Below are 23,950 nucleotides of genomic sequence, written 5' to 3'. Positions count from 1 at the left end.
CTGGTCACTATTCACTTGAATTGCGAGGACCAACAGAGCTAGATATAGAGCTAGAACAGAGATAGTCTTCTAAAAATCTTCATTTGTGTACTGCAGAAAAAAGAAAGACTGTTGTCTCATCTGTGATGTCATGAGCATGAGAAAATGATAAGAGAAGTTCATTTTTGGGTGAACTATCCCTTTAAATGTAGTGGGTATGGTGAGGAGGGAAGTGTTAATAAGGTGTGAGTGCAGGTAGGAGATGGGTGAAGAAGACTTCAGGTAGAGACCTCAGGCAGTTTTCCAACTACTGTTTAATTGTCTGTGAAGGTATCTGTTGAGGTCATTATTGAATGTCAGAAAGGGTTCATTTGTTTACAACTGGATTTTTTCATAATCATTCTTATTAATAGAAGACATTTCAACATCATCATTGATGTGACCACTTGGATGAGTAAAATAATATATTATGTATTTTATTATAAAAACTAAATTTTTATGATGATTTTAATTTAACATAAACAACGTTTTGCTCTTCAATATTATCAAGAGATGTGGAGTTAATACTCTAGAAACAGAGACAAATTTCAAGTTTGTGAAAGAGGAACAGTCTAAATACTACAATACACTGTAAATTGCTATAGGTGATTTTAGTGGAACCAGAGAAGAGCCACCTTTGAAAGCAATATTGATATTGTACTGAATTTATCTGTTATTTTCTCATTGCTCTGTATCTGCAAAAATATCAACTCTATATATAGATGAGAAGAAACCTTTCAACTGAATCCAATGACCTGATTGTAAAATTCCCTTCACAGGCAACAATACAATTTCTCAAAATGAAACACACTTGCAGATATTTTGTGAAATAGGAAGTGTAATTGTGCTGGAAAATAAACTGAATAATGCAACTTCGGTTTTGTGTAAATGAAGCACTGATGCAATAGGCCTACTTTATGACCATCGCACATTGGTCAAATGCATAAGCAAGCCACTTGATTGTTGCCACTGCATCATTGGTTTATTCTGGAGACAATATGATCTATGTTTTGAAAAGGCATTAGTCTGTCAGCATGGGCATAATACAAAAAATAAATATTAAATATTGACTAAAACAAATGTGTTGTTTCACCTGCCCAATACAATATTTTAATTGAGTTATAATAATGTTTGCAATTGACAGTTAGGGATGCATTCAGTAAAAAAATAAGCCCTCAAACAAAAAGTTCCCTCCACAATAATCCTAGTTCGATGTGACAATACAGGATACATTTACCTGAGCAGTTTTTCTCTTTATTAATTTGACAAAATATACGAGAATGGCAATATATAAAAAAATAATAAACGTACCAAACGAACAGAACTATGACATAATCTGTCGAAACACAAAAAAAACGAATACAAATACGACAATGGGTAGTTTTACGAGAAGGCCAAAAATGTAAATCAACCGAACGTCAACAATAGTAGGCTAGTTTCTTTCTTTTTTTTTTTTTTTTTTTTTACAATAGTAGGCTAGTTCTTGTCCTTTTTCATATTGACAAACTTGACACTAAGGTAACGCTGACGTCAACAACCTATCTTCATTTAGGGAAAAAAGTAGGGAAAACAGCTAATTGAGTGACAGCCTCAAGGGCCAATGGCGTCATGCAGAGTCGCTAGTCTTTGAAGAATTCACCAATACGCGCCGAGGAAGGGAGGGGGTAAGGCATTTTGGCGTCGAGGTGAAGTTAGGTTGACAAATGGTAACCAACAGAGGACTACGAGTTAAAAAACATTGATTATTTCATCATTGATCATTGATTATTGGCTTTAACGTTATGTGAACGGACACGGATCACGTTTATGGGATACCGCGGAAGATATTGTTGATTGTGGAGACCGCCTTTCCGTGTTTAGATGTGCTTCAAGAAGACCCCCGCGTCTCGCGCGTAGGTCGCGCGACAGATTAGCTGCGGCGTGCGTTCTAAGACCGAGTTCAAGAAATCACAAGTTGCACGCGAGAAGGGAAGAGCCGCCCGCGCAATTGTTACTCTTGCCTGCGTAAAGAATTGCACACTTTCAATGGATCTCCTGTTATGACGTAGTTGTCGTTTCGGTGTTTATTGACACATTATTGCCTCAAATGCAGTTGCATCGGAATAAAGAGGCCCCTGAAGTACCTGGCTAAATAATAATTTCATATAAATTTTTGGTAGCCACTGTATTTTTGACTGAGTGAGAGAATTCAAGCCATTTGTCAGACCACGATTGTTTTTGTGCATGGTTCAGTTTCACAGTACAACAAGGCAGTTCTATTGGACAACTTTAAAATACCAAACTCGATGTCCCAAATATTTATCTCATTATTTATTTAAATTATTCTCAACTGTCGGGATAGACTTATAGCGTTTGTTTGTGGCGGTTGCTATTCTATCTTGAATTCAGTTTCACATGGATTATATGCAATTTTTCATATTTGATAGGATGTGATGAAACTGTCTGGCACATCATAAGCACCAAAGATGATGGACTTTATTGTAAAATACTTGCATCCTGGCGTTCTGATACAACTTAAGACTGTTCGTCTTATTTATTGTTGTTTATCACCATCATCATAATATTGTTGATTAAGCTTGCTACTTAAATATACAAATTGAGGATTTGCTGTGTGCACTGCATGTCCTCTGAATCTTCTTGACTTTAGTAGAAAATAAAAACTTGAACACTTGAAGGGACAGCATCCCTAATTTCAAAAGCGTTTCAATGTCGATGGATGAACCCAAGCTGATAAGGTCTGCTTTTTACACATAGGGGAAGCAATCATAAAGAAACCTGCACTGTAGGTAAAAGTGTCTTGAGAAGAGAAGAAATTTGGTGAAAATGGCCAGTGAATGCACCTATAGCGCTCCTTATGGTACTGATGACACCGTATGCACTACTAAACTCCCAGCGCGCGAGCAACGGGAACGCGCGGAGATGCATTTGAATGGCGGATGTGCGTCTGTCACGTCTTCTGCCTTCTTCGAGGTCATCGGCGACTCTCTTTACCGTAAGAAGTTGGAGAAAGGTTTCGTCCAGTACCGGGAGGTGCTGGCTGAACACAAGCGGCTCCAGTCCATAGCCGCCTTCCATGAGAAGAGACCGGGCAAGTCGCACCACACCCTGGATGACACGTACAGACTGGTGGCCGAGCACTATTGGTGGGAAGGTTTGTCATTTTCTGTATATCTATTTTATTACACATCCTTGGAAAAAGTCGCGCCGTAAAACAGTAAGGGCACCCTTGATGTAAATCGCTTGTTTATTAGAATTGTAATGAACATGCAACTTGATCGTGTTCTGGTTAAACTTTTGTTCTGCTTGGTGCTAGTAGTTCATCAAGCCCAGAGTTTGTACTTGTCCAAATTTATAGCCGTATTTACACTTCAAAAGCGAAACAGAGGCGGCATGAATGTTTGGATGCAGGAATTAGGGATTAAGGAATGCTGATTATCATGACAAGGGCACAGTTACTGGCTCTGATGCAGCATTCATGCAGAACAAACGCCGCATCAGAGCTGCCTAAGATCTGTCTTTTGGGAAGTCAAGGCTACATTTAAATAGCTAGTGAGTGTTCGTTATTAGATGATGGATCATCCCAGCCCTTTAATCACTAAGCTACCAAGTATTTCCATTCTGCACCTGATCAAGACACTAGGCTTCAAATTAATAAAAATCTCAAATTAATAAAATCTTTGTATTAATTTTTTTTTATGAAGTGAAACACTGACTGAAACCTCTAGAACTGCCTGACCAAACAAACCATTGATTAGAGTTCCACATTTTGAGCCCCAAGTCAAGTAACCATTAGATCAGTGGAAGTAATGATTCCTGACCATGCCATACAAGTAGCTCAATAAAAGCTGTTAAATTTGATATGGAGCAGGTAGCCCCCTCTTGGGTGCTACCATGCTGACAACACGTGACAACCAGTGCCATTTAATTGACCAAGTTACTACCACTAATAATGGAAATAATAATATGTTTAGTTTTTATAGCACTTTCAGCCAGTGCTCAAACATAAAAGTACATGTAAAAAAAAAAAGACAAGCAAGCCAAACATTATAACAACAAACACAATATATTTGGTACAGCCATCAACGGAGCCCAAGTAAACAGTTTGATGTTATTGATCAGCAAGAGTGTGATCCACCAGACTGTCCAAACAGAATGAGTGCAAGTGGAAAGTTAAATTGTCTAAACAAGAGTCCCCTGCTGGAGTCATGAGTCAGTATAGAGTCCAAAAACACTGGTACAATTGGGATGAATAAGAACTAGATGAAAACGTATAGTGCACCTTTAAGTGCCTATTTAGGGCACAAATTAATGACTGAAGCCACTTGAATCAATCATCTGAAGTTTTTGGATCACCTTTTCTGGTGTTTGAGCCTACAACCTTTCAGTTGCCTGCTTCAATCTTTAACATAAGCTACACCACTCCACAGTCCTCAGATCAGATAAAACAATGTCAAGCTTTACCCTTTAATTAATAAGAAGTTGAGTTAAGTGTAATAAACTGAGCTGTCTGTGGGCTGCTTGATAATGTGGTTGTGCCACAAGTAATATAAAAAAAAATAATTCCCCATGCTATAAAAAAATCCTTGTTTGTCAAATTAATCTGATCCTAGACAAACAAATTATCTAAATTGGTATAGTATGCTCTTGTTTACCTCAAGATTGATTGTAATTATGGATTTGATTTAGATGAATTGGTGTTGATGACACCTTTTATCTTGTTTGATCATTTTCGGTATTCATTTATAAAGCTAAGATATAAATGTATTTAAGCACAAATATATATTGATAATGTATAGGCCTGTGTGGATCAGTTTGTATCTTTGTTAGCAAATATGTGGAAAGACGTAACACAAATTTCCAATCCTTTTATTGGTGTTTATTTAAAGACAGATGCTTGTTATGAATTGTTGTTTGTTGCATGAGTCATGTTGCAGCCAAATTAGCTTATTTACACTAACCTGCATTCATAATTTAAGTAAGCTCAAGTTTAGTGTGTGTGTGTGCATATATATATATATATATATATATATATATTACTTTACCACTTTTTCTATTGCAATTGTCTCATTTAGCTGGAGTCTTGGCTGCAAAGCCACCCTTTAAGAGATGATGATTAATGGGCTACTTGTTCTGTCTACGTTATGCTGTTGAAATATTCTCAACTTCTGCTAAATTTGACAAAACTAGTACCCTATCAGGAGGAAGCATAGTTTGCACTCTTAATTCATTTAGTCTAAATAATGTGAAAGTGGAAGAGAATGGGTGATGCACAGAGAAGTTACACACACACACACACAACTGAGCTATATGTAGAGTAAATGAGTGGTGTAAAGCACTTTCTTTTTTATACAATGTCATGTAGACAAAACATTTATCATAAATAATTTTGTGTGTTGTATTGCCTTTCAGGAATGTACTTTCAGGTCAGAGAATTTGTACTCTGTTGTGAGGAATGCCAACGTAGTCAGTCTGAAAGATCAGAGGTAAGACTGGCTTGTAGAACATTGTTATGCATTTCAGACACGATTATGACAGTGTTTGTTGGTTTATTTCCTCTCTGTCTCCAGTGTTCAGATGTGGAACTTATCTCCAGGATAGTGGAATCACATAGTCATGAAGTCTTAAGGAAGCTGAATGGACAACGGGAGGCAGGGCTCTTCTGTGACATCACACTGAAAACTAGAGGTGGCCAGTCTTTTGTCGCCCACAAGGCAGTCCTTGCGGCGGTGAGCGAGTATTTCCAGGAGTTATTTACTGAAATGGACTCGGCCACTAACCCTCAGTCGCATGTTGACCTCACAGGTATGGGTGCAGTACATTTAAAAGTGAAAACATTTTTCAAAATAAGTGTTCCCTTTTTAGAGTTTTTATTTAAATGTTTAAAATAAACATTGAATGTTTTGAGTATCATTTTCATTTAGGAACGCCTTTAATCTTCTCTAATTGATGTATATTGTGTACATTGTCAAGTTTTACTTGTTACAAGGTTTACTTGTTCACAGTCATGGAAAAATCTGAAAGTATCAGGGAATATTAAATTTGTGGTTTACAGGCCTGGAAAAGTCAAGGAATATAATATAAAAATGTCACGGATTTGTGTATATAGCAAATGGCAAAACCCTTATTCTTACTATTACAATTCTGACATTAATTCAACCAGAATCACTTGATTTACATACTCCATTCAAACTTTGTTTTTGAAGATAATTTCCACATTTCTATGCTTCAACTGCAAGAGGGCCAAAAGTTAGAGTGTAGCTTTAAAAGTATTAAGTTTAAGACAGCACAAACTTAATACTTTTAAAGCTACACTCTAACTTTTGGCCCTCCTGCGGTTGAAGCATAGAAGCATAGAGGAACACTATTTTGGTAATTACGTGAGCTGGGCTTTGGCTTGGATCTTCTGCGCAGATGAATCTGTGGTTTGAGGAGTACCGTTGTAACCATGGTTACAGGTGACCCAACTTATTAGAGCGAATGCCACTAACGATAAAATAAGATAAGAAAATTATAAAATAAGAAAGGAAGACAAATACCTGAAAAGTATGTCTTAGTAGGTAAGTAGCCTATCATCAGCTGTTGTTTTGACTTATTGAAAACAATTTAATTTAAAAAATTGTATTCAAAATAAATAACAAGTTAGGCAATGCATTAGACAAAGATTGCTAGTCATTTCAGATAATCATTTCAGATAGAGTGGAAACCATTATAAATTAGCTAGCAGGCAAAAATACTTGGGTAGTAACTGGTTTAGAGATTGCTATTGTTATTATTTTTTATTTATCGTTATATAATTTTTTTTCCATTGTCTTTCCTTGAAAATGAAATCAAGCTCTGCAGAACCACAATCCGTAATAAAATGCCCCATTAGAGTGGCTAATGCTTTCCAATGAACTACTGCACTAAGAGAGCTACCTGGCTAACTATCGATCCAATAAAATATCCTACATTTATTCATTTACATTTAAATGTATTCATTTGGCAGATGCTTTTATCCGAAGCGACTTACAAAAGAGGAATAATACATCATAAGCGATTCATCTTAATGAGACAGTGGTAAGAAAGGAGCTGCATTACAAAGTTTGACTAGCATCAGAATAGTCATATACAAGATAGAGTGCAACAGGAATATAACATTTGTATTTAGATATTTTATGAGTGAATGTTAAGTGCTCATGGAAAAGATGTGTTTTTAGCTGTGTTTTGAAGACAGAGAGTGAGTCTGCTTCACGGATAGAGTTGGGAAGGTCATTCCACCAACGTGGTGCAGTGAAACTGAAAGTGTCTTTGGGCTGGAAAGACAAGTAGAACTGTGTGTCATCGGTGGAGCAGTGGTAAGAGAACCCATGTGCTTGAATGATGGGTCCTAGTGATGTTGTGTATATAGAGAAGAGAAGTGGCCCAAGCACTGAGCCCTGAGATACCCCAGCAAGTAGCCGATGTGACTTGGACACCTCACCTCTCCAGGCTACCTTGAAGGACCTACCTGAGAGATAGGACTTAAACCAGTCAAGCACAGTTCCTGTAATGCCCAGAGTAGAGAGGATGGACAGTAGAATCTGATGGTTGACTGTGTCAAAAGCTGCAGAAAGGTCCAGTAGAATCAGGACAGATGATCTGGATCCAGCTCTCACCTGTCTCAGAGACTCAGTGACAGACAACAGGACAGTCTTAGTAGAATGTCCACTTTTGAAGCCTGACTGATTGTCATCCAGCAGCTTCTTCTGTAAGAGACTGGCAGAGACCTGATTAAAAACTGCCCTTTCAAGTGTTTTTGCCATGAATGGGTTGAGAGAGACTGGTCTGTAGTGTACTTGTGTGGGGTTAAGTGCAGGGTTTTTAAGCAGCAGGGTTGCTCAAGCCTGCTTAAATGTTGTGGGAAAAATGCCTGTAAGTAGAGATGTGTTAATTATGTGTGTGAGTGCAGGTAGGATTGACAGAGTGATGGCTTGGAGAAGGAGGGAAGGAATGGGGTCAAGGTCAGTGTCAGTCAGAGGAGAGAACCTAGAGAGAGAAGAGCTGCATATAGGAGGCAGGTGTTTGAGAGGGTGTGGTGCTGAGAATGTATTGCTGATGGCTGTAACCTTATTAGTAAAAAATGTGACATAGATATCTGCTGTCAGTGAGGTGTCAGACGGTGAAGGGGGAAGACAGATGTGTGTGACAGTGTTTTGAATGTTTTAAATAAGTTGCGAGTGTCTGGTGCCGTTGATCTTGTCCTGGTAATAGGACGTTTTTGCAGATTTAACATTATCTGAAAAAGATGCAAGCAGAGATCGATACTTACCCAGTATCAGACTGATCTTTCCTGTCGAGCAAGAAAAACTCCATCTCTGGGTCGGTTTTAAATCCTTAAAAGATCTCAGAGTCAAAGCCACACAATGTTGTTTCGTGTTTTATTACGGGCTCTGTTGCTTTGCCTTTTTGCAAGAAGACTCTTCTCATTTCGAGGTTTCTTTATATTGAAAAAGGTTGATTCCATAGAAGGTTGTATATTTGAATTATCCATGGTCAATGTTGGTCATGTATCGTTGTGGCTACAAGCTTTCAGCTTCGAACTACTACCAAACATATCACCAAATATATACATGCGCTGGATGGCTGGACCGTTTTTCTTCATTTACAGACATGACATAAACACGCACTGACAATCGAAGTATTCAATTTCCCACCAAATCCGTATGGACAGCTCTAAAATATAAATAATTAATATAGGCTTACCATAGTGAATTGGGGTAAGGTGAAAACATAGTTTAGAAGATGAATTGTTGGTGTAATTGCTCATTAAATACATTTTGTTAATTTCTAACAAAAATATCTTGCATAGTGTAGCTTTAAAGGAATTTAAGATTAAAAGTTTAAAAATCTTCCTCGAATTGCATTGATAGAATTTAACTGACAGAGATGACATCATTGTAATATTTTCATGCATCATGAATTGCAAGTGGTCTTTCTTGCATTTATTTGCATACTAAATTGTGATCAGTTTATTTATTTTTTTCTATTTAACCGAAATGTGTTGATTGTAGTGCACATTTCATTTGCACAGAGCCAAAGCCTAAAACTAAGTTCGGCTAAAACTTTAAAGGGTTTGTTCAACCAAATATAAAAATGTACTTGCCTTTAAGCCATCCCGGATGTGGATAATTTTCCTTTAGCAGAACCGAAATAAAGATTTGTATAATACAATGGTGTGCCATCAGGCCGCTGGCTGTTTGATGGTCCAAAAGGCATATTTAGGCAGCATAAAAGTAATCCACAGTACTCCAGTCGATCAATTAATGTCTTTTGAACAGAAATGATATGTTTGTGCAAAAAATAAGTAGATAATTAAAACTTTATTGCTTCTGGCCAGCAGTCGACGCATCACATTACCGTGGTGTGATGTAACGTCAATAGCGAGTTCACGCGAGAAGTCGGAAGCGCACGATCATGCAACGAACGAACGAACGAACGAACATCATGCAAGAGTTGGATAATTTTAAACAGCAATGGCCATAAGCAATGACGAAAAGCGTTTTAATTATCAATTTGTTTTTACACAAACCTATCGATTTGCTTCAGAAGACATTAATTGATCGACTGGCATCATGTAAATTTCTTGCTGCCTAAATATGCCTTTTTGGACTGTCAAACAGCCAGCAGCCTGATGGCACCCATTAGCTTGCATTGTATGGACAAACAGAGCTGAAATCGGCTTATAAAATACTTAATTTTAGTTCTGCTGAACTGATTTGCAGTTTTGTAAATCTGGGATGGTTTAAAGGTAAGAAAATTATGACAGAATTTCCATTTTTTGTTGAACTAACCCTTTAACACTAATCACTGGTATTTTGTTCAGGAAATCCAAATCTAGTTTTCCTTGATGGAGACGTTTGCACACGGATATAAGACATAACCGTTGAATTAATTCTACAAATCCTTATATGACACAAAATGTAAATCTGCCTCTGCAAACTCTGTAAAGTGATTTCAATATGTTTGTCATAACTGAATAACAATATTTGAAAATGTCATGGAAATTAATTGGCCCAAAGTTGTAGATTAGTTGATTGCCATTAAGCAGACCATTTTTTAAACAAAGAAACTTGCAGAACCCTATATGTAAGGTCAGAAACAAGAAAACTCATCTGGAATTAAGTGTCTTAGCCCCAAAACTCAAAGATAAATTGTGAACACAAATGTGGCAGGTCTAGATCTTTAACTTTCAGACAGACATAGTCATATGACAGGACCCTTATTTTTTGTCCTTCAGGGCATTAATCAACTATCATTTTTTATCTTCTAGGTTTCAGTGAACAGAGCTTGCTTGCTTTACTTGAGTTCTCTTACACTTCGACCCTAAATCTGAATCTGGACAGCTTGACAGAGGTTTCTGCAATGGCTCGTCATCTACGCATGTGGCCTGCCCTTGAGGCCTGCTTGGCTATCAAAATAGAGCGAGAGACTTGTCAGCCATGTTCCAAAATGCACAGTACTGCTGATGAACCAAATAATTCAATGTCTGGGCCTTTCAGGAGAGACCACTCTTCAATTACAGGAGGAAAGGTGGGACTCATGAAGAGGAGAAAGGATGAGGAAGGAGAAGGCTCTGGGTCTACCTGGAACACCCAAGCACATTACAGTGAGCACATTGTTGATAAGGTGTCAGATGAATCTGAATCAGAAACCTCAAACCCTCAGCTCCAATGCCAAGCCCCATCCAATTTTCAGGTTGAGAAAATTTGCTTTCCATGCAGCCCAAATCGCAGAATGAAGCTTATGGACTTCAAATCTCCATCTGGCAAGAGAAAGCCTTTCTCTTGCCCCACATCTTCAGTCATCTCATCATCTCCTTGCACCTCTACTCGTTCTTCCTCTCCATCACGTCGCTTGCTTCGTTCCTCACCTGGTGCTGCCCTTGCTTTGCGCAGACTCTTGCCCAAAATTGACTTTTCCACCAAGAGAAAGAGGAAGTCTTCTGCATACCGGACATACAAGCCCCGATCTGAATTCTCAGCGGCGACTTCCCAATCTCAGGCAACCTCTTTGACCCATGTAACCTCAGCAAGTGTAAAGGAGGAGAATTTGGAGGAAGAGCTATGTAATGTAGTCCATCAGGATGAGGTGCACAGCCCTCGAGCTCAGGAGAAATACCGTCTTCTGAGTTTCCTTGGCTTGCAGAGAAAGTCTCTGGTTCCTGGTCCAGAGGAACTGTCTGGTTGGGGTCAGAAAAAACGACTTAGGAAGTCAAAAGTCAGTGATTATTCACTCACAGCCCGACGTAAACCCCGTGCACAAGGAGTCACATTGGGTTTTGGAACCAGTTTAGGTGCACTTGCAGTAGTTAGTCCTTCTCTGTCCCTCTGTGACATGAGCAGAATGGACTTACTGAAGAAACCAGTGAAAGTAGAGCCCCAAGAACTCTGGAAACAAGAAAGGTCCAAAAAGAAAAGACAGGGTTCTGCAGGGCAAACTGTGCAATCAAGCGCAAGGACTACACGTAGCAGGGCTTTGCTTCAGACAGACTCCAGTATAACTAACAGTGAGAGACCACTCAGACGCCACAATAGAAATCAAGACAAAACACAACTCCTCTCTGCCAAAAGAGGTAGGTTACCAGCACACAATACCTGTGATGCTCATAAAAGGACTATCCTCAGGATAAAACGTGAATCTTCTGACAATGCCATCATACCACCTATTCACCATTGCAATACTGACTTCCACCACCAAGGAATGCAAACTACCAAAGGAACAGGATCAGCACGCAGGGGCCGCCCACCTGCAGATCACACAACAAAGTCGCAGCACACAAAGCGGTACAAACCTGTCCGTCCCACAACCGACAAACCTAAAACTTCAAAACAAATTAAAAGCAAAACAAAATGCAACTACACCACAGGAATGGTACAAGCAAAGCACTGCAGAACTGAAAGAGGAACACAGGTGAAGGAGAACAGAAAGATTAAAGAACATGCAAACAGAAAAGGGAGCCCTAATGTTCAATACAGTGCCATAAACTGGGAGACCAACCATCAGCATCTTCACAGTCGTCCTCTTTATAAAACCATAAAGCAAGAGCCAGCTGACCCCCTACCCCTAACCCAGCCATTCCCAGCCAGCGAACTCTCAGACCTGGGTAAGCGTCAGAGCAAACCACCCATTAAACTGCTGGATCAAGGCTTCCTCTTTGGCTTCTGTCGGTCACCAAGTGGCATCAAACGGGAGGAGGAGAGTGTGGACATCTGCCTTACTCGGTCTGTCTCCCATGGAAGAATTTCCCATAGGGATTCATCACCTGACATGGTGATAAGAGATCGGGTGAGGGCCAGGATTATGCCAGATCGAACAGGTCTAAATGGGCCTCATTGGGCTGGACTAGGGAAAAGACAGACACCCTTTTCTCAAAGGATTGCTTTTCGAGTGAAGACGGAGAGGGATGAAACAAGTGCGTCCCAAAGGTTGAAGGTTAGCAAAGTCCCTCGACACCCCCAGGCCAGCAAGAGGAGCTGTAAAGTGAAGAAAGAACCAACAAAGACAAAGGTAGTTAAAGTTTTTGTCTTATGCTAGTATTTGTTGGTGTTTATTCTCAGGAGTAATTGTTGTATTACGTAAACTTTAAAAAAAAAAAAAACTTGTTTAAGGGAGCAGTATGTGAATGAGACTAAACTTCAAACTAATAATGCTAAACGAGTATTGCATTTGATGAAAATAAACAAATATATATATTTTTTCTTTGTAGAATGTAAATAAGCTGCTTCCTCTGAGCAGTCGCCGTTCCTTCCTATTGGAATCCACCCGACAGTCACGTCTCAAACAGATGAAGGGTCCTCAAGGCCAGGCCTCCAGTGGAGCACATGCTTGCCTGCAGTGCAGGGCCTCCTACAGGGACTGTGATGCACTAATCATGCACCGTATCAGGCACATTGAAGGCAAACAATGGCCCTGCCCGGTATGTATCATGTTCCTTGAGGTCCTGTTATTCTGCTGTATTCCCCCTTCCTAATAGTATGCCTGACCACTGTACAACATTCTCTCAAAACATTATACTGTCACTCATATCCTATCACTGTAATAAGCTTTAAAGTCAGTATATAGATTTTGGTTTGATGGTTGGACAGAGGTGATTTTTCTTATTATAAATGAGTCATCTGAGCTGTGGCCCAGCAGTTAGCAGTTGTGTCTGACACATCGAGCTGGATCATTGCTCATGCAATTTGTCACAATTTTGAATCCAGCTTGCTCTCTCCCCATCATTTCCTTTCTTTATATCTACTTTCTAGTAGCAAAAATAAAACAAACTAAAGAATAATATATATATATCTCAAATTTCTCTCCCTCGCAGTTGTGCAACAAGGCTTTCTTCAGGCAGAGAAATGTGAGGAATCACATAAGGACACACAATCCCAAACTTTACAAATGCCGCCAGTGCATTGCTGCTCACTGAGGTAATGCATATGCACATTAATTAGTCCGTAATAAACTGACATCTTTTAGCAACTTATAACATAATAACAAAGGAAAATGTAATAACTGCACATAATGTTAACCTAAATATAATGCATGTTCTGCTGTAAGAAATAACACTTTGCTACAATGTAAAGTTGTGAGTGTACAGCTTGTATAACATTTGTAAATTTGCTGTCCCCTCAAAATAACTCAACAGACAGCCATTAATGTCTAAACCTCTGGCAACAAAAGTGAGTACACCCCCAAGTGAAAATTTCCAAATTGGGCCCAAAGTGTCAATATTTTGTGTGGCCACCATTATTATCCAGCACGGCATTAACCCTCTTGGGCATGGAGTTCACCAGAGCTTCACAGGTTGCCACTGGAGTCCTCTTCCACTCCTCCATAACGACATCACGGAGCTGGTGGATGTTAGAGACCTTGTGCTTCTCCACCTTCCATTTGAGGATGCCCCACAGATGCTCAATATGGTTTAGGTCTGGAGACATGCTTGGCCAGTCCATCACCTTCACCCTCAGTTCTTTAGCAAGGCAGTGGTCGTCTTGGAGGTCCGTTTGGGGTCGTTATCATGCTGGAATACTGCCCTGTGGCCCAGTCTCTGAAGGGAGGGGATCATGCTCTGCTTCAGTATGTCACAGTACATGTTGACATTCATGGTTCCCTCAATGAACTGTAGCTCCCCAGTGCCGGCAGCACTCATGCAGCCCCAGACCTTGACACTCCCACCACCATGCTTGACTATAGCCAAGACACACTTGTCTTTGTACTCCTCACCTGGTTTCTGCCACACACGCTTGACACGATCTGAACCAAATAAGTTTATCTTGGTCTCATCAGACCACAGGACATGGTTCCAGTAATCCATGTCCTTAGTCTGCTTGTCTTCAGCAAACTGTTTGCGGGTTTTCTTGTGCATCATCTTTAGAAGAGGCTTCCTTCTGGGACGACAGCCATGCAGACCAATTTGATGTAGTGTGATATGTGTGTATATGTGTATATATATATATATATATATATATATATATATATAATATATAAAAAATAAGAGTTAGTTCCGGTCCTCAAATCAGCATGTGAAGTGAATCCGCGTCAGCTAGTGTTTTAATGTACCATTACGGCTCATCACAGCTCAGAGACACAACAGACTGATGAATTAAAGAATGTGTGCTGTTTAAAATGGTGGAGTACATCGCTGTTTCTATAGCGAATTACATTTGCGCACCGGCTACCCCGAAATAGAGAGGAATACCCTGCTTGGACATCTATATTCCACTGAGAAAGCTGACCTTCAAAAAACTGTAAGCATCTCTGATTGGGTGTGGCAACAGGTGATCGCACACGCTCCATCTCTCTCTCTCACACAAACACACACACATACATCCGTCTTTCCTTGTTTATCCAATATTGACACAATTCAATTTTAAATTTAAGTGTTTTAGGTTCACAATATAAGCGTTTCTCAGTGTAAGTTACATTATGCGAACAACATTATTTCATTATGCGCTCATTGTATTACTTGTTGAGAAAATTATTACATCAACATTTATTACATTTGATGTTTTACATTATGTGCAGTTATTACATTGTTTTATGTTATGAGTTGCTACACATCTCAACATTGCCTTAACTGATGCTTTTTTGAATTTAAGGTTAAAAGGCACAGGATGAAATGAGGAGCAGCAACGCTTTGTTTCTTGAAATATTAATGCTGTAAATACCAAGATTCTGTGATGTATGAAAGTGAGGTTCAATTTATTAATGTAAATAATATTCTAATGGTTTCAATTGTGTCTTTTCCATTACAATAATTGTTGTTATTTAAGTAACTAAGCTGAAGTTGCTTTGCAATTAATACAGATGTGTTGAACCAGAACTTGAACCAATGGTGTTTTTTCTCAGGGGTGGAGCCTGATGGTCAAGGTGATATATGTATAATTAGAATTGTGTAGAATGTTTTAAATTTGTTACTACTAATGTAATTACAACAATTGTTAATACTATTGTTATGATTATTTTTTTTATAAATGGCATAATCTTGAGTGCACTTAATGTTAACTTTGTTTTAAAACCTAAGAAAGATGTGGTGGACTGGGATGTACTTGAATTATTGTTGGAGTGGAGCTGATGGACTGCCCTTAATTTGTGGCATCTGGCAATGTTTTAGAAAACTGATTCGTTTTTAAATGAAGGTTGGGTAAATTGGGTTAGTTATATATGACTAGAGGTCATGAAATGGTTGACCTGCATTGGTGAAATGTCATTATTTGGATAAATACCATTTTGTGAATATATTTGTTTGACTACAGCTTTTCAATATGAAACAGTGGCTGTCTTTAGATAAGGGAATCCCAACATGTCTAATGTGACTTTTTTTTCCTCCTTTGGATAAATCCTTGTAAAACTTTTTATGCATCTCTTTCTTTGACATACAATGCAATGAACTTATATGAAGAAGTTTTAAATGTTAAGGTGTGTTTTGTCTGAAAACACAAAGTTTAATATGTAGAATGACCAAATAGCCATATAAATAAATTTTGCATTTTAAAAGTTTGCATTATTTGTATTTATGTTCTTTAGGCTATTTTAATTGTTATACCAAGAAAAAAAAAATGAAGTCTTATATTGAATTTTTAAAATGTTTTATTTTTATTTTATCAACATAGCAGTGGATTTGAAAGATAAAAGACTTTTATTCTTTTCGCCTTGCATACCACTTAACAACACTTAAATGTGATGTTAAAAGATTATCTCAGATATCACTGATAAAACAATGTGACATTGCTGCAAGTTTGGTACCAAATTCCAATGGACTGACCATGAAACAAAGGCACTTAAGCTATTACATACATTTCCCTTGAAAAGTTGCTTAAATTCACACACAGACATTGTCAATATTTTAGTTTGAAAATACACTTAATGTGATGCCTATAGCAAGAATTTGCTAACTGACCTTGAAACAAGTGGTAAAATGCATAATTTGCTGTATACATTCAGTCATGATACAATCACCCTTAAAAACAGGAAACAAAATTTAAATAAGTCTTTCAATGCTGCTCATTTGAGAATATGATCCTGAATGTAGAAGAGAAAATAGCTTCAGGTGTTATTTAAGCTTAGACAGGTGCAAAATGTGTGCATTTTCTGTATGAAAAGTCAAACTTGAGAGCCAGTGAAATGTTTAGCATGATCCTCTGTACTGTTGCAGAGGGCCTGGTAACGCTCATCAGGTAGAGAGTAAACAGACATTGCCTCCTTAAACTCATTAAGTGGGCAGTACACATCACTGCAGCCTGGGATTTGTTGGTCCTGCAGGTATATACAAGAACAGCTTCAAATGGAGACATGCATCATAAAAAGACAACAGTGTATAAAATAATTCAATGACACTCAGGAAATGCAGGAAGTCCTTGTGTTCAATAGAGGTCCATCAGAAGAAGCAAGGAATGTTTGAATAAAAAAGTACTAAAAATGAGCATAGCCAGAGCAATAAATGTATCTGTATGGATCTCTGATTTGTTCCATTTGTGATTTAAAATATTATGCACTGTTTGTAAATCAAGGATATTTAAGCTATCAGAAAGAGATCTGCGTACAGGCATATCATTAATAAAACAATTATGATAATTAACCTACTACAATCATTTATTGTTATAATATTAGGACAAGAGAGCAGGTTTGATCAATATGAATTAAACGCCCTATGAAACAACAGTCTTTCCCTCTCAGATCACCACTTATGGTACTGCTACATAAAAGCCTTTAGAGGCATTTTTCCATTTATTTTTACATCACTGCCTTTTCCTTGCCTTGATCCTATGTGAACCATCTTACCTGGCCAATGTAGGAGACTTTAACAAAGTGCTGGTTAGTTTGACGGTGCTGGTACAGCTCCAGCGTGATGTCAGCAGCATATGGTGGCCATTTCATGTCAAAAACCCCCAAGGCCATGAGACATGGCATCAGTGTAGTGTCATGCACAGAGTACAGGAACAACTTTCTATATTCACAAAAAAACACCAACAACAATTCCAAGTTAGAACTTTTTTCCCACAAGGGGGCATCAGCTCTCAGGTTTTGTAAATGACTGTCATCTGGAAGCAGTTGGGAGAGTGGCCACAAAACACAGTATTTGGACACAATCTATGAATGTCATTGCATTAGATAACAAAATATCAAACTAAAAGTAAATGCAAAATGTGAGATCAGCTTGTCTGTTTTAGTGTTGATGAGACTATTTAACCCACCTGTCTGGATACGAGGTTATGCCCTGAACTTTGTCCTCTATATTAGTTATGAGTAATTGGAAAAGAGGACCCACACACATCTGTAAATTCTGCCTGAGTACAAACACAAGCACATAAACATTTTAACAAATGGATTAAACAATAAACCTTTATTAAACTCCTAGAGGCTGCCACTTTTAACCTATAACAGGATTCCTCAGACCCTCACCTCTTACTGGGCTCATAGATGTGATTGATCATATCTACAGCTCTCTGCTCCACAATATTCCTCCAGTGCTCAAGAGCTGTAGGAATCGGTAGGCCATGGGTCTACAATAAACATAACAGAATGTAAAAACACATAAGAGTTATGTATTTGAGAAACAAAGCCAGCACAAATGTATCTTTATGCACCACTTGATGTACCTCTCTGGCCACCATGTCATCTCTAATGAGAATGAAGTCAAGGCGTTGATGAGGGTCGACCCCTAATGCACACTGGATGCTTTGCAAGTCTGCTGCAATGTCTGGAAGTGTGGATGACTCCGCCCAGCGGGGACTTCAATTCATGCACCACCAGCCAAACACAGACATAGAGACTTTGAACCAATTATAAGCCTTTATTGATCATTTATTTCACTATACTAAATGTGCAATAGACTTTGAACATGCAAAATTACAATGCAAATGGCCAACATGATATGATGTCAAGTTATGGAATTTCTGTTTTTAATAAATCATAAACAACAAATAGATTAATACAAAATGAAAATTACATTTGTTATATTCATATCATTAAAACAGAGCAGTACCCAGTGAGCAGCCCGAGCAGCTTGCATCCATGATAGTTGGGGTATAGGACTTCCTTCTCTGCCTTTTCAGTGAGGATGGACACAACACCTAAAAGGAGGAGAAAATCAAACATTGAAATGCAAATAGAGCAGTGTGTATATTATGCTTATCTTATCCACTATGCTACCAAACCGCACAAAGAGCATAACGGAGTTGCCACATTACCTGCTTGCTCCTGTTGGAACAGTCCTGCCACCAGACACTTGGCTGACTCAATGGTGCGTACAATGTTAGTTGAGCGAATGCTATAAAAGAACAGCAGAAATACCATCTGATTCAGATTAGTTATGCAATTTATTAAGTGTGGCTTATGTGTCCAGGTCTGCAGTCAACATGTAGGTGAATTCAGGAATGAGAAGCTGGACTTAAAGTATTCTTGTTTTGAACTCACTAAACTTCTTTAGGGTTGAAAGAAGGTGTGAGGAAGGGCAATTCCTGTATGTATCTCTTTCGTAGCCTCACTCCAAGATCGTAAAGCTGTTCCATGCCCACTGTGGTCAGCTGCCCAGGATAAGTTCCACCCTGAGCAATGAGGAGTTAAAAGTCAGTGCCATTCTGTTTCTTAATGTGACTACCTGGCATGATTTTCAGAAAACCACATTTAAGTATGCTAAAGTTTAGATGATGTCTGGTATGATTCTGAAATGTACCATCAATCCACCTCATTCTAAGCCTGCACTTAATGGGAAAAGTGAACATATGTCCATTTAAAATGGAAAAAAACCATTAAAACTGTGCAAAAACAGTTACATATAAGTCACAAAACCAAAGGCTAAACTTATTAGGAATCGAATGAGGATGATGTCTATGGATTCCTTGGTTCATGAAGATTTTTTGACAATACCAAACTTGAGGGAACAAATTTCCCTGAGGGAACCTGAGCAGTATGAAAACAGTGCCACCTATAATTCAAAAGAAAATTGTCAGTTGGCATGGTTAGCATGCTACATGCTATTAAAGCTTGGCATCCTAATCAAATGATTTTAAAATAATCAATTATGGTTTTAAAAATGTTACTTCCATTGACCATTGAGTCTTAATGTTGTGCTTACCAGAACATTGGTCATACTTCACTCCAAATATACTGCTTCAATTCAAAACCACTTAGCTGGACTATTGTTCAAAAGATTGGGTGTTCAAAAATTGTACTTCTGTTGACTTCTTGTGTCTTCATGTTGTGCTTACTACATCGTAGGCCGTACATCACAACATCATTTCAGCTTCAGTTCAAAACTACTTAGCTGAACAAAATGTTTTCAGCATTTGTTTTGTTCTCTCACCTTGGTATGTCTCTTTCGTGTGATTTAGACTTGTCAATTATGTGCCGAAGTGGTAAAAGCTCTGGACTATAGTTCAAAAGATTAGGTGTTCAAACCCTGCCTTAACTAGTCTTACTGTTGTGCCTCGGTTGAACTAGAGCTCTTTGCATTGTGCTAAATGAATGAAAGTGGGGCTTGACACGGATCATTGCTGCTTGTAGCTATATTTCTAAGCCAGTTCCCCTAGAAGTCACAGTGGTGGACTTGAGTATGAAAAACACATATTCCTTAGTCTTAGTCCTAAACACAGAAACAACTCACCGTCAATATTTTGGCCCTATAGCTGTCCTCAACAGGAGCTGGGGGTCTGGGCCCTCCCTTCAGGTCTGTAACCATATAGTCTATTTTAGTGTGAGTGGGAGCTTCAAGCAGCTCAGGGACCCATTGTGCCTAGGGATGCAGAGACCATGCATATATTTGGCATCAACATACATACTATTATAGACATACTGTATGACACTGCCAGTATATGAATAAAAAAGCACAATGAAGAGGACTTCAGGCCGAAAAATGATTCTAATATGTTTAAACATTTAAGAATCATTGACTGATTTGTGAGTTCTCTACATTTTCTTTTATTTTTATCCTTCCTCCCTCCTACTATATTATTTAAAAGGTTTAAAAAATACAAAATAAAATAAACCACACAACACTGAAATTTGGGGAACTGAAGATTGACTAATCAGCCATTTTACCTCCAACACGTCCGGTATAGATTTCAGTGGCGTTCTCGCCCCATGTCTGAACAAAACTTGAAGTAATTTAAGCTCATATGGCGATGGTTCTGTTTTATTCTTCTGAGACCAGAACATCGAGCCGAGGGCCACTGAACCCAACAGACCTACGCGAGCCCACATGACGCACCTGTGTGGACATAAACACTGTTATTACTTATATGCCATAAAGAACAGGCCAGAAGTAATAATTTTCTGCTTACATGTAGTTAGACCTAATGGAAGTGCTTCTTAATGGTATGAAATATATATATAGTTACTATGGGGAGTAACAGAATACATGTAACGGGAATACGTATTTATAATACAAAATATAAGTAACTGTATTCCACTACAGTTACAATTTAAATAATTGGTAATTAGAATTCAGTTCCATTCAAAAAGTATTTTGATTATTGAAGAGATTACTTTGCATTTTATTGTCATTTGTTTCATTTAATATTTAGTCATTTCAGATGGAAAACATTTTTACATATACATGATCAACTTCCTCATGATGTGTTACATTCATACGAGCAGACAAAGAAGTAAGTTTGAAGTAAGTTTGTAGTAGAAGAAATATAAATAATCCTTGTGTAAATTGTCAGCTTTACGCTAAGCTAAAATGCTATTTCTAGCCATTACATGCATATTACCAGGCATGATCATATTTTTTTTTATCAAGAAAATTCATGTTGGATAATAATTTCTTTTTTTCTAGTAAGACCTTTGATATTAGGGCAAAAATCATATTCTTGATAATAGTTTTTGTATTGTTTTCAGGTAGAAATATATACAAATCCTTAAAACAAGATACATTTTATTTATCTTGTTTTAGAATCAACACTGCATAAGATATTTAGGTTTTTCAGAGAATGTATTTTTAACATGTGGATTTTGTCTTACTGTACAGAGTTTTTAATAGTCAAAAGAAGTGAAAAAAAATCTCCAAATGCTGAAGAAGTAATCCAAAGTATTTAGAATATGTTACTGACCTTGAGTAATCTAACAAAATACATTACAAATTACATTTTACAGCATGTATTCTGTGATCTGTAGTGGAATAAATTTCAAAAGTACCCTCCCAACCAGTTTAAATAGGCTATTAGGATATTTTAAAGCCATCACTACAAGAAATTGCTGTGGTGTAGTTCAAAAAGCTATGGTGGTGGCGCTTTGATACTTGTTTTGTGTGTGATATACACCGATCAGCCACAACATTTAAACCACCAACCTAATATTATGTAGGCCCTCCTCGTGCTACCAAAACAGCTCCAACCTATTCTTCTCACCACAATTGTTCTGAGCAGTTATCCGAGTTACCATAGACTTCGTCAGTTCAAACCACTCTGGCTATTCTCTGTTGACCTCTCTTATCAACAAGGCATTTCCGTCCACAGAACTGCCACTTACTGGATGTTTTTTTTGTTTGTGTAACCATTCAGAGTACATTTTAGAGACTGTTGTGTGTGAAAATCCCAGGAGATCAGCAGTTAGGCCGTGTGTCCACCAAAGCATTTTTTTTGCCAGCTGAAAATGCCAGGCGCTCTTCTGAAAACGCGCAGCTGGGAGCACTTGAGAGCGCTTTGGAGGTACAGCGTTTTTTCAGCGGAGACGCTTTGGTTGCTATGATACGGAATATCCACAGAAGTAATGTGTTGCAAGTACCTCATTTCGCATATAGTTTGTGTTATCAACAAATACTGAATGTAAACATTTCAGAACAAGGTAGAGTACTTGCTCTGGCCCTTGCTCTGGATGAAGGGAAGGCTTCATATTAATATTGTGGTAGTCAGGGAATGTTATCTGGTACAGACATGAATACTCAAGAGACCAGCAAACTTCTCCATTGTTGTTCAGTCATTGTATAAGTAGGATGTGACGGTTGGTCGGTGTGGTATTTGTCCCACCCCTCCTCCACTGTGATTGGACGGCTGGTTAAAAAGTGGTAGTGACAAGTGCTGCGTTTTATCCAAAGCTGAACATTTTTCAACTCTTGACGAGCAGAAAAAAAAAAGCCAAGCGCACAACGCTCTGTGTGGATTAGATGTTCAGCCGCTTGTCACACTGCTGGCTTTTTAAAATATGCAGCAATCCCATTGGAAACGATTTTAAAAATATGTTGGCCTCAGGAAAAAAACGCTTTTGTGGACACGCAGCCTTACAGAAATACTCAAACCAGCCCATCTAGCACCAACAATCATGCCACGCTGCAAACCACTGAGATCAATTTTTTTCCCCCATTCTTATGGTTGATGTGAACATTAACTGAAGTTCCTGACCCATATCTGCACGATTTTACACACTGCACTGCTGCCACACGATTGACTGATTAGATAATCGCATGGCATGATTGTTAGTGCCAGATGGGCTGGTATAAGTATTTCTGTAATTGCTGATCTCCTGGGATTTTCACACACAACAGTCTCAAGAATTTACAAATGGTGCCTAAAACGAAAAACATCCAGTGAGCGGCAGTTCTGTGGACGGATCTGCTGATGATAGGTCAACAGAGAATGGCCAGACTGGTTCAAACTGACAAAGTCTATGGTAACTCAGATAACTGCTCTGTACAACAGGAGTGAGAAGAATATTTTCTCAGAATGCTATTCTGAGATGCGGGTTGGTGCTCTTTTAGCGGCACGAGGGGGACCTACACAATATTAGGCAGGTGGTTTAAATGGTGTGGCTGATCGGTCTATAGGCTACTTTTTTAATCTCTTGGATTTCAATTTACAAAGGTAACATGTCGGTTCTTTATTTGCATCATAATATGTCAGTATACTTCCATCAAGCTCAAGTCCATGACTCAAAACACAGCAATTTATGTCTCGTTCAGTTATGCTGTCTGTCATATCAGCAAGTTTCATGCACACACTCTCGTAAACGCCACGCACCCTGTAGTAGTATGAATCAACAATGGAAAGTAAAAAATAAATGTGCTCTAAACAAACGTCCCGTTAAGTGTCACCAACCTGCAGGTTTAGATCCGCCACTTTTTAGATTGGACCCATTCCTTTCAGACAGACTGACGATTACACCAGTTGACAGTCAGGCAATGATTCATTCTGGGATGTGTAGTTGCATTGACTAACAATGCTTGGGTAAATTCAGAGTTGTGAAACTACATTTCCCGAGTACATCCCGGAAAACGTCTTGCGTTTGTTCAACACCGTAATAATCCTATGCAGGACGAATTAAAAATATTACGGTAAATATATACAATATTACCCCAGTCTAGGAAAACTGTGCAAGATTGATGGAAATTGTAGTGACATTGCATAGAATAAATTCTGTCTGTCTGTCTCTCTCTGTCTTTCTTTCTGTCTGTCTCTCTCTGTCTTTCTTTCTGTCTGTCTGTCTGTCTGTCTGT

At 38.5% G+C, this 23,950-nt stretch overlaps 2 protein-coding genes across 2 annotated transcripts; one reads left to right on the top strand and one right to left on the bottom strand.

Annotated features, from left to right (window-relative positions):
- Positions 1–1,703: 1,703 nt before the first annotated feature.
- On the top strand, positions 1,704–15,986 carry LOC127659323 (uncharacterized). Its single transcript, XM_052149095.1, has 7 exons — positions 1,704–3,169; positions 5,428–5,501; positions 5,586–5,820; positions 10,307–12,543; positions 12,743–12,952; positions 13,346–13,448; positions 15,120–15,986. Exons 1-6 carry the CDS (start codon positions 2,842–2,844, stop codon positions 13,445–13,447), a joined length of 3,186 nt encoding a protein of 1,061 aa, XP_052005055.1. The 5' UTR covers positions 1,704–2,841; the 3' UTR covers position 13,448; positions 15,120–15,986.
- Positions 15,987–16,120: 134 nt separating this feature from the next.
- LOC127659024 (lysophosphatidic acid phosphatase type 6-like) lies at positions 16,121–23,624 on the bottom strand. Its single transcript, XM_052148639.1, has 11 exons — positions 23,553–23,624; positions 20,560–20,728; positions 20,126–20,254; positions 18,937–19,067; positions 18,711–18,790; positions 18,506–18,593; positions 18,120–18,252; positions 17,923–18,023; positions 17,715–17,807; positions 17,302–17,467; positions 16,121–16,776 (listed from the first exon to the last, which is right to left on the bottom strand). Exons 2-11 carry the CDS (start codon positions 20,719–20,721, stop codon positions 16,624–16,626), a joined length of 1,236 nt encoding a protein of 411 aa, XP_052004599.1. The 5' UTR covers positions 20,722–20,728; positions 23,553–23,624; the 3' UTR covers positions 16,121–16,623.
- Positions 23,625–23,950: the final 326 nt, after the last annotated feature.

This window comes from Xyrauchen texanus, chromosome 18 (assembly GCF_025860055.1).
Source record: "Xyrauchen texanus isolate HMW12.3.18 chromosome 18, RBS_HiC_50CHRs, whole genome shotgun sequence".
NCBI lineage: Eukaryota > Metazoa > Chordata > Actinopteri > Cypriniformes > Catostomidae > Xyrauchen > Xyrauchen texanus.
The sequence above is the reverse complement of the archived record's forward strand: the minus strand, read 5'-3'. Positions and strand labels throughout refer to the sequence as shown.

Coding starts and splice junctions, on each gene's coding strand:
- LOC127659323 (XM_052149095.1), top strand. CDS start 2,842: ATGGCCAGTGAATGCACCTATAGCGCTCCTTATGGTACTGATGACACC. Junction 5,502..5,585: donor GTCAGTCTGAAAGATCAGAG/GTAAGACTGGCT, acceptor CTCTGTCTCCAG/TGTTCAGATGTGGAACTTAT. Junction 12,953..13,345: donor GCAAACAATGGCCCTGCCCG/GTATGTATCATG, acceptor TCTCCCTCGCAG/TTGTGCAACAAGGCTTTCTT.
- LOC127659024 (XM_052148639.1), bottom strand. CDS start 20,721: ATGTGGGCTCGCGTAGGTCTGTTGGGTTCAGTGGCCCTCGGCTCGATG. Junction 18,024..18,119: donor ATGACATGGTGGCCAGAGAG/GTACATCAAGTG, acceptor TGTTTATTGTAG/ACCCATGGCCTACCGATTCC. Junction 17,808..17,922: donor ATCTATGAGCCCAGTAAGAG/GTGAGGGTCTGA, acceptor GTTTGTACTCAG/GCAGAATTTACAGATGTGTG.